We start from the raw sequence: 13,501 nt of genomic DNA on the forward strand, positions 1-13,501 counted from the left end.
GGAGCAGAGGGGAGGGCGCTGGGAAAGCACGGGTGGGACAAAGGACGGGACCGGGGGAGGGAATGCAGGTGGGGAGAGGAAGAGGAGGACTAAGGAGGACCGAGGACGGCCAAGGTGGGGACGGGGCACCGAAGGAGATCTCGCTTCGACTCTTCCCCGCCGGCACCGCAGCCCCACCGCCCTCTTCCTTCTCACCCGTCCCGCCGCCGGCTAAAAAGCCACCCAGACCCGCCGCCCTCGCCCACCCGTCTTACAGAGCTATCCCAGGGTCTACGAACCCGCCGGCTCCCGCCTCCGACCCAAAGCCGCCGAGTCCTCCCGAGAGCTCAGCCGTTAAGATTCAAAGTCTTCATTTTAAATAGGAGTTAAACCCTCTAATCTGAATGCTGATTGGCCTGGGCTAGAGAGGCACTGCCTTTTGATTGGTTCACAGCCAACCCGACGGCTTGAGTCACGTCCAAGGCGGTGACAGCGCGCAGGCGTACTTGCCCGGTAAGGCCCCGGAAGTGTTGGAGCCAACCGCCCGCAAGACTTTGGCCGTTCTAGAGCCCGCGGTGTTCTCCAGGATCAGACATTTGTCGGAGAGACAGCATTTTCTTGGCGTCCATCAACGTTGTCGCGCAAGAGGTAAAGTCGGAGGAGATTAACGAACCACTCGAACGCGCCAGTAAGTAAGATGGCGAGAAGGGCAGGAGAGAGTGGGGCCGATCGATAGCGCAGTGCTCGGCGCTTCGCCCTTTGCGCGTGCGCAGTGAACGTGCGCTCAGAGCGATCGATCGGGCAGAATTCGCGCCTCCATTTTTCTGGGAGAAAGCGGGAGATCGAGAGAGCCGGACTAGCGGGTACTGGGGGCCTGGGATGCATGGAGAGCGGCTGGTGCGGTCCGCTGGGGTCTTTTCGGGACAACAGGAAAGATGAGCGAAGCGGGAAGGCCCGATAGTGAGTGGGGTGGCATGCGTCCTGAGTTGCCAGGCTGGGCCTGCACGCCCTCTTCTCTTCCTCGAAGGCCTCGCTCCCACCCTCACTCCGTCCGTAGTTCGCTTCTATGGCGGGATGTTAGCTGAGCTTCGTGAGGGGGTGTGTGTGTTTTCGCCCTGATCTCCCTTCCAGTTCCGGGTGTAGACAGTTCCTAGGCCTTGTTCTTCCCGTCCTGGGGCCTCGGCGTCCTCGCCTGCAAATTGGGGGTGGTAATTAAGTACTTACTAGCCCAGCGAGCAAATGTTCTGTGAGACTTGAGAAGCGGGCCGCGTACTTTCTCTTCTTTTCTAATCTTTTGTACCCCGCGATGCTCCTGGCATGAGTGCAGAGACAGGAGAGAATAGTGGTTAAGTTCTGGGCTCTGCTGTGGGCAGTCCTGGCGGCCACTTGACGAGTTACTCAGCCACATTTTCTTTTCAGCTTCCTAAGTTATTTCTGCCGGTTTCATCATCTCTGTTGTGTCCTAGTGTTGTCTACACAAGCATAGATTTATATACAGTTGCTTCTACGTGTGCTTAAATATTTTGAATGATTTCATTCAGTGAGCTAATGCTTGTAAAGTGCTTAGCACGGTGTCTGGCAAGTGCTTAATAAATGTTGGCTGCTGTTTTTAACACCCATCAGTGCAGCACGGTAAGGACTGGAGCTCTAAGGTCAGATAGCCGGGGTAAGGATCCAGGCTGTGTCATTGATAAGCTCTTTGATCCTGGGTAAGTTAACCTCTCTGCACCTCGGGTTCCCTATCTCTAAACTAGGATTAGATGAGTATTAAATGAGGTAATGCATATAAACTGCTTACACACTGGTGTTATATACTACACTTAGTCTAATAAATTTTAGCTAGTTTATCATTAATTTTTTTTTTAAGATTTTTATTTATTTATCTGAGGGTGAGCATGAGCAGGGTGAGGGGCTGAGGGAGAAGCAGGCTCCCCCATGAGCAGGGAGCCCTCTGGGAGGCTGGATCCCAGGACCGCAGGATCATGACCTGAGCTGAAGGCAGACACCTAACCGACTGAGCCATGCAGGCACCAGGCGCCCCTATCATTAAATTTTTAAGGAACACTACAGGTAGTCATCAGGAACGACACAGTCTAGAGTTAAACCATCTGTTTGCTAATCCTGGTTTCTCTAGGCACTGGTCATGGGACCTTGGACAAGTTATTTTTCCTTCTCCTCTGTAAACAAGATTACAGGGCCTCCCTTACGGGATGGTGTTGGGGACTAAGTAAGAAAAAACATGCTGAACATTCAGTAACTGTTAGCTATTCTTATGATCAGTAGTTTCAGTTATTCTCCAGAGGAGAATTAGTTAGAAAACATGGTTCCACACTCCTTACTGTAAGACACCCCCCTTCCAGAATCTTTCCCTGTAAAGTACAGCAGTCCAGGCAGTACTGATGTTACTGCTCACTCCTCTCCTTTCTGGTATTCCTCTCTCTCCCCTGTGCTCTGACTTCCAATTTCTTGTCTCCCTGTGACTTCTGTTCTTTATTACTGGCCCCAGGCTCCTGTGGTCTTCTGGTAGGTGTCCAGACATACATATACATACAAACACTGATTTTTAGAAGTCAAATTTATCTGCTCATGTCCACCAGTTGGACTTATTTTTTTTTGCATAGATCAGAAACCATCATCTGCAGTTTTCATTTTACTTTCTAAGAGAGAACTTAAGCACTTGTGAACCAATCTAAGGGCACAATCCTTTAGATTTTTACCCTTTTTTTTCCTTCATTTTTTTATAGTTGTTTTGGCCATATCCTATTTGCCAGTATTTTATTAAGCAAGTCATCTTTGAATCTTTCCAAAGCACTCAACTTGATTAGTTTTCATAGCGTAGTGGCTTTTGTGCCCTTGTGTTTTTATTTACTATCTAATTAAATTGTGTAATTTAACAAATTTAGTTACAGTGTGTTTCAAGAATGAACTTAACTGACGTCAGTAAGCATACAGCTCAGCTGGTGGAAACAGTGTCTAGACATTCAACAATAGCAGCTGTCTTAACTATTGCAAAAACCAGTCAGTGTCTTAGAAGAAGTGGAAGATTCTGGGACAGCAATATAGAAAAAAAGTGGCAGGCAGGTAGTTTGACAGAGAAGAAAAATGGATGAAAAGTTCTGTAAATGTTCACTAACGTGATTTGAATGATTTCTGTGTGCCACTCAGCTCAGTGCTCTGCACATACCGTCTTATTTAACCTTTGCTAACTTGCTTAGCAGCTGAGGAACATGATCTCAGAGGAAGGAGGTTGATGACCAAAGATGATGGAACTAGTGGCCCTGGGATTTACGCCCCGCAAGTCTGGCCAGATGACTGTGTTGTTTCTGTGACTGACTAGTGCCTCTGCCCTTCACCATCCCTGTTTTCTCATCTTGCAGCTGGCAAGGAAATTGTCTTCCTCTTCTCCGAGATGTACAGAACCAAAGTGGGCTTGAAGGACCGCCAGCAGCTCTACAAGCTGATCATTAGCCAGCTGCTCTATGACGGCTACATCAGCATTGCTAATGGCCTCATTAATGAAATCAAGCCTCAGTCTGTTTGTGCACCCTCGGAGCAGCTCCTGCATCTCATCAAACTAGGTAGCTTTGAATGCAGATTCATTGATTCCGGGACAAGGTTCCAGATGTTTTTGAAATCAGAATTTTTCAAGATTATTTTTGTGTAGTTTTGATGCCTAGTATGTGTCACACACATGCTAGACACTGAAAGAGTAAGCAAACCCCAGATTATGAAGATTTCGAGCTGGTTCTAGCCTCAGGCTCTGTATAAGAATTATCTGAAGCGTTCTTTCATTGTGCTGTTGACCAGATTTCAGTTCAAATGGTATTTCAGAGTCCTCTTCACCTTTTCTAAAATAACCCACTGTCTTCCCCAAACCTCAGGTACTCTAAAACAGCAGTCCTATTTCCTTCATAACAGAATCACTATCTGAAATTTTCTTCATTGTTTCAGGTTGTTTCCCACACAGTCCGTACCTCCCCAGAAAAGACAGCAAGCTCAATAAAGATCAGGATCTTGTCTTGTTCAACAATATATCCTGGGTTTTCCCTGGGTTGTAGAAAGCACTCAGTAAAATATAGAATTACCAACATGTTTATACCCTTTGACGTAGCAATGCCAATTTTGAGAATTTCTGTTCAAATTTGAGGAAATAAAACGAATACAACTGAAATACCCAACAATAAGGAATTAGTTGTGAGTGTTCTTGTGTCCATCACATTGAGTCCAACAACATGATGTAGATAAACGTTACACTGGCCAGATGTTTATTCTGTTTGAGTCAATGAACAAGTTACAAAATATCATGTAGTGTGGTTCTATTTTTGTTTTAAGAATTGTAACAGCTGTGCATGGGGAAAGGTCCAGAAGAATTCATTCCACCATGTTAACAGTAATTATTCCTGGGTCATCTAATAGAAGGTCATTTTTATTTTTGTGTTCATCTGTATTCCTAACTTTTCTTATACTAATAAACATACTGTTTATGTGATATGTGAAGTTATGTTTAAATTTAAAATGCATTTTCTTGAGAAACTTCTGTTTATTAAATATCAGCATTCTTTCAAGTATGTGTCACTCGTGTTAGTGCTAACAATGTATCTGACTTAATAGCCTCAAAGGCGCTACTAACAGATCTCAGCACTAAAATATTAAAATCCAGAATGGGGGAAAAATAGACAGCTTAACTATAGAACTGCTTTTTTTGTTTTTTTTTTACATTTCTGTAGTTGTGATTAAAGTAGAAAATTTTGGAGGCAAAAATCAGGGGAGCTGATGCAACCTCTTGGAGCCTAACCTTCCATATTGCCTATAGTGTCGTCGCTGTGCGTGCACCCAGGTCAATAGACGTAATTTTGTGAAGTGCTAAGTGTCATGCAGCTCCAAGAAAGAGTGAATTGACATTGGATCCAGAATTTGGTCTTGTCTTTTTCAAATAATATTTTTTCATGCACTTAATTTTTTTTTTTTAAGATTTTATTTATTTGAGATAGAGCATGAGCCAGGGGGAGGGGCAGAGGGAGAGGGGAAAGCAGGCTTACAGCTGAGCACAGAGCCCAACAGGGCTCGATCCCAGGACCCAAGGACCATGACCCAAGCTGAAGACAGACACTTAACCGACTGAGCCACCCAGGCACCCCTCATGCACTTAATTTTTATTCCTTTCAGGAATGGAAAATGATGATACTGCAGTTCAGTATGCAATTGGTCGTTCAGATACAGTTGCCCCAGGCACAGGAATTGACCTGGAATTTGATGCAGACGTCCAGACTATGTCCCCAGAGGCTTCAGAGTACGAAACATGCTATGTCACATCCCATAAAGGACCATGCCGTGTAGCTACCTACAGTAGAGATGGGCAATTAATAGCTACTGGATCTGCTGATGCTTCCATAAAGATACTTGACACAGAAAGAATGTTGGCCAAAAGTGCCATGCCAATAGAGGTAAAAAATCCCAGTAACGTATGTACTGTTTGCCTGTTGTTCATTGGGAGAGTGAGGGACCAGTTTAGACTGGACTTAGCATAGTTGGGTACTTTGAGTCAGATAGCTTTTAGATTTTGAGCTTCTGTTTTCTTATTGGTCTAGGTCATGATGAATGAGACTGCACAACAGAACATGGAAAACCACCCAGTGATTCGAACGCTTTATGACCACGTGGATGAAGTCACATGTCTCGCTTTCCACCCAACAGAACAGATCCTTGCCTCTGGTTCAAGGGATTATACTCTTAAATTATTTGATTATTCCAAACCATCTGCAAAAAGAGCCTTCAAATACATTCAGGTTAGGAATGTTTGGAAAGGAGCTTTACGTTTTTTCTTAAAAATAAAGAGCTATTATTGTATGACTGTTCTCTTTTTTAAAGTAGTCTCAGTGATCCTATGAAACAGGAGGACACGACAAGGACACATGCCGCAGGTGGCTCGGGAATCTGATTTGCATGGACACGTGGTCCACATGCTGCCCTGTGCCCACCTTCTCTGGCCGGTCAGGACTGCTGGTCACAGTTTATGCAACAAGGGTTCAGAATCTGTATCACTTTTTTAAGGTTGCAGAACCCTGTTTAAAGACAAACCAACTTCGCTGAAAGTATAACTTAATGGGAATCAAAAAATTACTCAGTTGAAACTATCAGATGTTTCCTGGAAAAGTGACATTTGGTACCGTATTTTGAATTTCCAGTTCAGAAATACTAATGTTTGGGTAGTGGCTTCCACCTTTTAGTAATTTAACTTAGTTTTTTACTCAATATTTGGAAACCTAGGACAAATTGAAGAAGCTATTCATGTGTATAAGTTGTGTTAATCCTTCTTCGTTCATGTGTGAATGTATGCTAGCCTGATAATATTCCATTCTGAGTTCACCCGATGTTCATTTGCAAATAATGAAGCTTGCTTCTGCAGTTTTTGGAATAAATAATCTTACCAGTAAATAGTTTTTGAAATCTCTGTTCAAATGATACTTTCTTATATTCTAGAAAGTTCATTGTTCCTTATACCTGTGTAACGTCTGACCATTGTTTTATATGTTCTCTCCATCAACCAGCTATTTTCCACATCTCTGGATTTAATTGTTCACTAGTTGGTCACTTAATGTTAATGTCTCTGTCCTAACAGGAAGCTGAAATGTTACGCTCCATCTCTTTTCATCCCTCTGGAGACTTTATACTTGTTGGGACTCAGCATCCTACTCTGCGGCTTTATGACATCAATACATTTCAGTGTTTTGTCTCTTGCAATCCTCAAGACCAACACACTGATGCTATATGCTCCGTGAATTACAATCCTAGTGCCAATATGTATGTAACTGGTAGCAAGGACGGCTGCATCAAGTTATGGGATGGTGTTTCAAATCGATGCATCACAACTTTTGAGAAAGCCCACGATGGTGCTGAAGTTTGTTCTGCCATTTTCTCCAAAAATTCTAAATACATTCTCTCCAGTGGAAAAGACTCTGTAGCTAAACTTTGGGAAATATCAACAGGACGAACACTGGTCAGATACACAGGTATGCAAAAAATTGCTATTACTTAACATTTCTATAGCATGTTATGGTTTCCAGAACACTTAAATCTTCACAAGAGCCACACTGTAAATGTATGCATTGAGCAAGGCAGATGTGATCCCTCTTTTAGATAAGAAACCAAGACTTAGAGGTTAAGTAGTTTAGCCAAGGCTACAGTTTGTAAGAAGCAGAGCTGGAAATAGAACCATAGTTTCATAACCTTGTTCTCCATACGTTACGGCTTACACGAGATCTGATGCCGTGCAAGTGACATTTGAGACTCTGGTGGTCCATTTGTATGCCAATGGTCTGCCCTTTTCCCCTCAAACATAAGAGCACTCCAGAGAAAAGCCTAAGTTAGTGGATCTCAGTAAATATATGCATTAGGGAAAGAAGGCTGAGAGGGAAGATCTTGGCCTATTCCTAAGAGAGTGCAGGTAGCCCTAATAGTAACTTGGCACTGAATCTTGGTAAAATACTGTGTCTCATTCCCTGTTCCTCAGAGCTGCAAAGACTCTTGTTTGGTAGAAAACCTCCAGTAAACTTCACCTAGTTTCCTCTGTTGTGAGATGGTGTCATACACTAAAATCACCAGGACCAGAACTTTGTAAGAAAACAGCCATTGTAAGGGCTCGGCGGTGGTGGTTATTCGACTTTTAGAAAAGAAATGTGAACCACTAGGGTGCAGCACAGCCCCGTCAGATTTAGCTCCTGGTGACCAGAGTTCGCTTCCTGCCATCTGCCTGGCTTCTGACATAAACACAACTAGCAAGTCTTGGGAAGAGTCATTTTTATCATAATTCTTGGTGACTTTGTTGAAACACTTTTGTATGGAGCTATTTTGAAGAATTTCTTTAATTGTTACTGTTCAAGGACTGTGTTCTTGTTGCAAAAAGAAGATACGAAAGTGATCAAAGTAAAAGTGGGAAAGCCGCCTGCATCTCACAAGTAATGACCACGGTCTGTCTGAGTGTGGAAGACAGGGTGCACACTAGATTCTCACAGGATTTATCCTGTTTGGTCTTGTGAATATGGGGATGTTTCATGCTTATATGTGGCTTATTGGTTTGTTGTAATAGAGATTTGGGATTTGATTTTAAAATGAGATTATACGGAATTTATATGCAAATTCCCTCGTTTTCTAATTCACAGGTTAAGACTCCATGTCAGCATGCTTAGATCTGTGTTTCCAGCTTCAGTGTTTAGTTAGAATTCAAAGGATTCTTAAAATAAAGACAAGGAAAGACTATCAAGCCTTAGAAATGTCAATGTTAAAAATTAATTCAAAACAGTAAAAATTAAAATGCTGAACTAGGGAAATAATATGCATAGCATGTAAAGTGGACCCATATCAGGGGTCAGTGAGCTGAAGGGGAGCTAGGTGACCGGCGGTACCGTAAACCTAAGAAACGAAAAGGGAAGTATCTTTCTGTACTCATCAGATGGTGGGAATTTAAAAGATTGATACTATCTTGTATTGATCAACATTTTAGGAAATTACATATTTTATTGTACATAGTGTCAGCTGGGGAATATTTCTAAAGGGCAGGCTGGTGTCCCGTATCAAAATGTTCAGCATTGGACCCACTATGTGCACTCTTAGAAATTCAGACTCAAATGACTCTCGGCAAGTACGCACATGCACGCACGGAAGGATGTCCGTCCTGACGTTATCTAGAGAAGGGCAAAGGGAGAGGCAACAGAAATATCCCCCAGAAAGCATTGAGTAAGTGGTTGTTGCGCATCCTTTCCACGGTATGCAGCCTTGAAAACTAAATACTCACCCTGCCAAGCTGTGTGTGTTACACCTCATGCTGATCCTTGCAGCCGTCTTGAGGGTAGGTGCTGGAATTATCCTCCACAGAACAGAAGAGAAATTGAAGGTGTAACGGGGCTGTGTAATTTGTCCATGTGCACGTCGTTAAACCATGTTCCATCTTTATAGATGGCTACTACAGACTGTTGAGTAAGAGCACATGATGTATGCTCTGCTTTAGGAATGATGGACAACATATAGAGATATTGAGAAAGGATATTCATCAAAACACTAACTCTGGATACAACGCTATCAGGCAGTTTTTATTTTTTTATGCTTTATTCAGTATTTTAAACATAAAATCTGTATTTTCATGGTCCTGAAAAAGCCTAAAGCTTCCTTTTGGAGAGCAGATGTTCATATCCCAGTGATTCTGTTCTAGGGATTTAATCCTGAGGAAATAACATGTTCTGTAGAAAGAATTTGTCACAGTGTTATTTGTGATCAGATACAAACTAAATGCCTAGCAGAGAAGGAATTATTAACTACTAATAGTGCTTCCTAACAGCGGTGTATTTTGCAGCCAATAAAAAACATCGAAGAATGAACATACCCAACAAAAAGCTGATTTAAACTGTGACAGAAAAGATATAATATAGCACCAATTTTGTATTTTTTTTAAGATGCTTTTATGCCTAGAGTACCTCAGAGCGTTCACAGTTGCCCGAAGTGGTGAGCGGGTGGTGATTTTCTTCTGCAGACTTTTTTGGAGTGTCCCAAATTGCACAATAAATGTGTATTCCTTCCATTTTAAAATGCTGTTTTGCCATCGACAGGATAATTAACCAAAGTACAGCAGTCTGAGGATGGAAAATGTAAAAGTGGACAGCTAGCCCTGGCACTCAGACCCTTAACCTCTCGTCTCTGCAGGTGCCGGCTTGAGCGGGCGGCAGGTGCACCGGACACAGGCCGTGTTCAACCACACCGAGGACTACGTGCTGCTGCCGGACGAGAGGACCATCAGTCTGTGCTGCTGGGACTCTCGCACAGCCGAGCGCCGGAACCTGCTCTCCCTCGGCCACAACAACATCGTGCGCTGCATAGTGCATTCGCCCACCAACCCCGGCTTCATGACGTGCAGCGATGACTTCCGAGCACGGTTTTGGTACCGGAGATCAACCACAGACTAGCCCACCTCCATGATACAGGGTTCTTTTCTCGAGGACTGTGCCCCTCTTGCCCCCGCATCCTGACACCAGCTCTGGTAGTAAGTCACTGCACCATCTGGCAGTTGTGCTGCCACCTCTCCATCCTTCTTGGATTTGTACAAAAGAATCTTTTTTTACCTTGATGTAGAATCATGGTGGGAAAAGTTGGAAACGCAGATCTGTGCGGTGGTTCTGCATTCACTGATTATTACAGTGTGATTTTCATCGGTTTTGTAAATACAGGACTTGCCATTTCTCTTGAATCTCTTGATCATTTGAAGAAGGATAGAGTATTAAAGTGCTTTCTAGATCTCAAGTGGATCTGTCCTGAGGAATTTTCATTTGGTAGTTTTGTCAACTCTTGTGCCTGTTCTCCACCCTGTTTGTCTCTGTCTCCTTGCAGAATACATTTTGACAGATAAGAAGGCATACAGCTCTGAGAATCAAGAGTGTTGTGCCATATTAAAACCATTTTAGAGAATCCATCGATTCTATCCTAAAATGACATCATTCTGAAAATAAAGCTCGAAACTCTAACTTTAGTGTTACACCTTTTTCACTTCAATAAAATTAGCGGCGGGTTTTTCCTGAAGATTTGTAGGAGACGGTATGTTTCATCATACCTCCCACATTCTCCTTTCATTGCTGCAATGCTTATCTTCAGTAAATACTTCTGATAAGATTATTACTGGTTGACGGAAAACCTAATTGAAGATCCATCCAATCTAATCAAAATTAGGTGACCCCGCTGCCGCTCTCCCGCATTGCTTGTTTCACAGACAATTAATATCCATTGACTTTGTTCTTGTGTAATTTTAAATCTCATTTTTCAGTTCTCTTCAGTATGAATCATCCCTGCTCATCGTGGATGCACACGGCAACTATGTTCTTGAAAGATTTTCGCAATTAACCAACCGATAGGGGTTTTCTTTTTCTCGAAACTTTTTAGAAAGTGATACTATTTCTCTGGATTCACCTCAAGCTAGGTCAGGGAACCCTAACCTCCGATCTGAAAGATAGACTTTGGTTTATATTTATCCCCAAATACAAATACCTCATGATCTGGGTAGGAGTACCTAAAAGTAGAATCTAGGGTCATTCAATAAAAATACTAGATAGATTAAAGTTAAAGTAAGTGTTTTATGTTATAGGAACTTTGAAATCTGAGGGTTACTGCATAAAAATTCTGCATTAGTCGTCCTCCTTAAGGATCATATCAACTCTTCGATCTATGAAACTATTTTAGGCATTCTTAACGTGTTAAATCAGAGTTTTAGTTCAGATTTCCAAAGAGCTGTATTTTATGGTCTCTAGTGAGTTTGGATTTATTTTTATTTTGTGTCCTGATTCTCCAGCTTTTGAACTTGGCCATCTGTGGGTGCTGCTTTTGTAAGATTAGAAGAAACCTACTGAATAGGAACAAGAGTAACCGGTTCCATAAAAAATTAGCAACCCAAACTCCTCGCTTCTTTTTCTGCTGCTTCTTTTGCTTTCAGCCCTATGAAGCCACAGCAGAGATTGAACATTTCTGCGTCCTTCTGCTCCAGCACATGCACTAGAGTGACCCCATTGCATTCCTGATGTCAGGTCTGCTGGGTCTTTTTAACTGTTCATGAATTTAAATAATGATGCCTACTCTTTCCAGTTCCTGGAATAATCTCAGCAGTGGAGCTGTAGTTTCAGGACTCCTACCTATAAGATCAAGATACTTTTGTGTGTTTCCAAAACAGACTTTTTTTTTTTTCTTTTAAAAATCACATTAAGGGGCACCTGGGTGGCTCAGTTGGTGAAGCACTCAGGTTATGGGCTCAGGTTATGATCCCGGGGTCCTGGTATCGAGTCCCATGGCTCCCTGCTTGGGGGAGCCTGCCTCTATCCTCTCCTCCCACTCCTCCTCTCTCTCGCTATCTCTGTCGCTATCTCTGTCTCAAATAAAACCTTTAAAAAAAAAAATCACATATTTTGAACTGGTATAAATGCCAGGAATATTCCATGGACTTGACATCAGCATGTCATTAACTGTACCACGTGACACCCTGGCTTTCAAACAGTGAATAATAAGTCAGGATAAGAACTTATAACTTCTATGTTATTTTTTAAAGATATGTGATTTCTAAAATAAACTTTTTGTATATAATGATAATTTAAAGCTAGTTTTTGTTTTGTTTTGTTTTGTTGTTTTTGGACCTTGCTTTGAATGTTTTTATATTTAAACATGTCTTCTCAAACAGCAATTACGACTTTGGTACTTTTCATACTGTTTCTTTAGTGTTTTGTTCTAGAAGTCAGATTTTTATAGCCGAATCTCCTTTAGCTATGTGCCTTTCCTAAAACTAAAGTATAATTCCATTTCTTTTGATGATTAGAGAAACCAACCTTTTACCTTAGACTGTGGTTTCCCTTTGGAAGGGCGATGTTGTGGGGTGGGGGAGGCGTCTCAGCTGTTACTAACTTGTTACGTAGTAAAGCAAGCCACTTCTCTTCAGTGCCACAGCTTCCTTTACTGTGATTAAAAAGCTTAATCAAAGTCATCCCCAACATGTACTCAATCAGTGACGCGCTTTTTTTGTTTTAACGCAGCATGCTAGAAACAGCTTTGGGGGAGGGGGAGACTTCTGTTTCTGAAAATACGGGGGACCAGATGCTCTGAGAGCCCTTTCAGTACACACCTGGATAGAATTTATTTTTATTTCTAATCTCTAAATAGCTGAGCTAGCAAGAAATTCTCCGGGAATTCCTGAGAGATACAAACAACCAGAAAGCAGGAATCCAGACAATCAGGAGCTATGGGGTGGCCAGTTGCACGGAGGACATTTGTCAGTCCCCTGGAGCCTAATGGTTTCTGAGCTCTGACTTCACATGGTGGGAGCTTTGGTCCAGACCTAGAAAGAAACCCCAGAACCCAGAAGGTGCCCCATTCCCGGAAGGGGTAAACTTGACAAAAACCCTGCCTCCAGGAAAGAGGAGAGCCGCCTGACGTGGTGCTGGCTCGGGTTTGTGGGAAGGGTCTTCTCTGACACTCCCACCTACAAGCTATTCGTCCGTGTAAGCTGGGAACAAACAACTCGCACTACTTGTGTGGCGTGGAGAAAAGTGAGCTGAGAGTCTAAAGCAACTCCCGAGAACGCCTGACAGAAGCCGGCGCGGGTGAAGGAAGAACACGTCTTTCCCCCAGCCCAGTTCTCCCAGAGCCAGCTCTGAGAGTCATGGGTTCACGGTCAAGTATGTAAGGAAACCGCCCCCATGATGAGAAGCACTAGAGACTAGACACCAGAGTCAGACTTGAAGACTTGGAATTAATCAGACGTACGATGTGTGAGTGCATCGAGCATGACAAGCTGAAACAGGACCGAGGACCAAGAGACTTAAAAAAGGGACCAAGGGGATTTGAACAACAGCAGAAACCCTTTAGAAAATAGTTGACAGGGGCGCCTGGGTGGCGCAGGCGTTAAGCGTCTGCCTTCGGCTCAGGGCGTGATCCCGGCGTTCTGGGATCGAGCCCCACGTCAGGCTCTTCCGCTGGGAGCCTGCTTCTTCCTCTCCCCCTCCCC

At 43.1% G+C, this 13,501-nt stretch overlaps 2 protein-coding genes across 6 annotated transcripts in view; one reads left to right on the forward strand and one right to left on the reverse strand.

Moving 5' to 3' along the window:
- AURKA (aurora kinase A) overlaps nt 1-619 on the reverse strand; it is an 18,606-nt gene extending 17,987 nt beyond the window's left edge. The window contains exon 1 of one of the 3 annotated variants that reach the window (XM_008699490.2): nt 490-619. The gene's annotated coding sequence lies outside the window, so the exon portion shown is untranslated. Of the gene's footprint in view, nt 1-254; nt 449-489 lie in introns of those variants that run through there. The other 2 variants (XM_008699489.2, XM_008699488.2) reach the window with 2 other exon arrangements.
- Nucleotides 503-10,266, forward strand: CSTF1 (cleavage stimulation factor subunit 1). Of its 3 annotated transcripts, none has more exons than XM_008699486.2 (6): nt 503-627; nt 3,357-3,557; nt 5,146-5,423; nt 5,568-5,765; nt 6,599-6,989; nt 9,673-10,266. In XM_008699486.2, exons 2-6 carry the CDS (start codon nt 3,389-3,391, stop codon nt 9,930-9,932), a joined length of 1,296 nt encoding a protein of 431 aa, XP_008697708.1. In that variant the 5' UTR covers nt 503-627; nt 3,357-3,388; the 3' UTR covers nt 9,933-10,266. The 3 variants fall into 3 exon arrangements, with proteins under 3 accessions (XP_008697708.1, XP_008697707.1, XP_008697706.1); XM_008699485.2 differs by having other exon boundaries at nt 530-667; XM_008699484.2 differs by lacking the exon at nt 503-627 and adding an exon at nt 715-842.
- The last annotated feature ends 3,235 nt before the right edge of the window (nt 10,267-13,501 follow it).

Source organism: Ursus maritimus, unplaced genomic scaffold, assembly GCF_017311325.1.
Source record: "Ursus maritimus isolate PB19 unplaced genomic scaffold, ASM1731132v1 scaffold_22, whole genome shotgun sequence".
Taxonomy (NCBI): domain Eukaryota; kingdom Metazoa; phylum Chordata; class Mammalia; order Carnivora; family Ursidae; genus Ursus; species Ursus maritimus.

Coding starts and splice junctions, on each gene's coding strand:
- CSTF1 (XM_008699486.2), top strand. CDS start 3,389: ATGTACAGAACCAAAGTGGGCTTGAAGGACCGCCAGCAGCTCTACAAG. Junction 3,558..5,145: donor CCTGCATCTCATCAAACTAG/GTAGCTTTGAAT, acceptor TATTCCTTTCAG/GAATGGAAAATGATGATACT. Junction 5,424..5,567: donor AAAGTGCCATGCCAATAGAG/GTAAAAAATCCC, acceptor TTATTGGTCTAG/GTCATGATGAATGAGACTGC.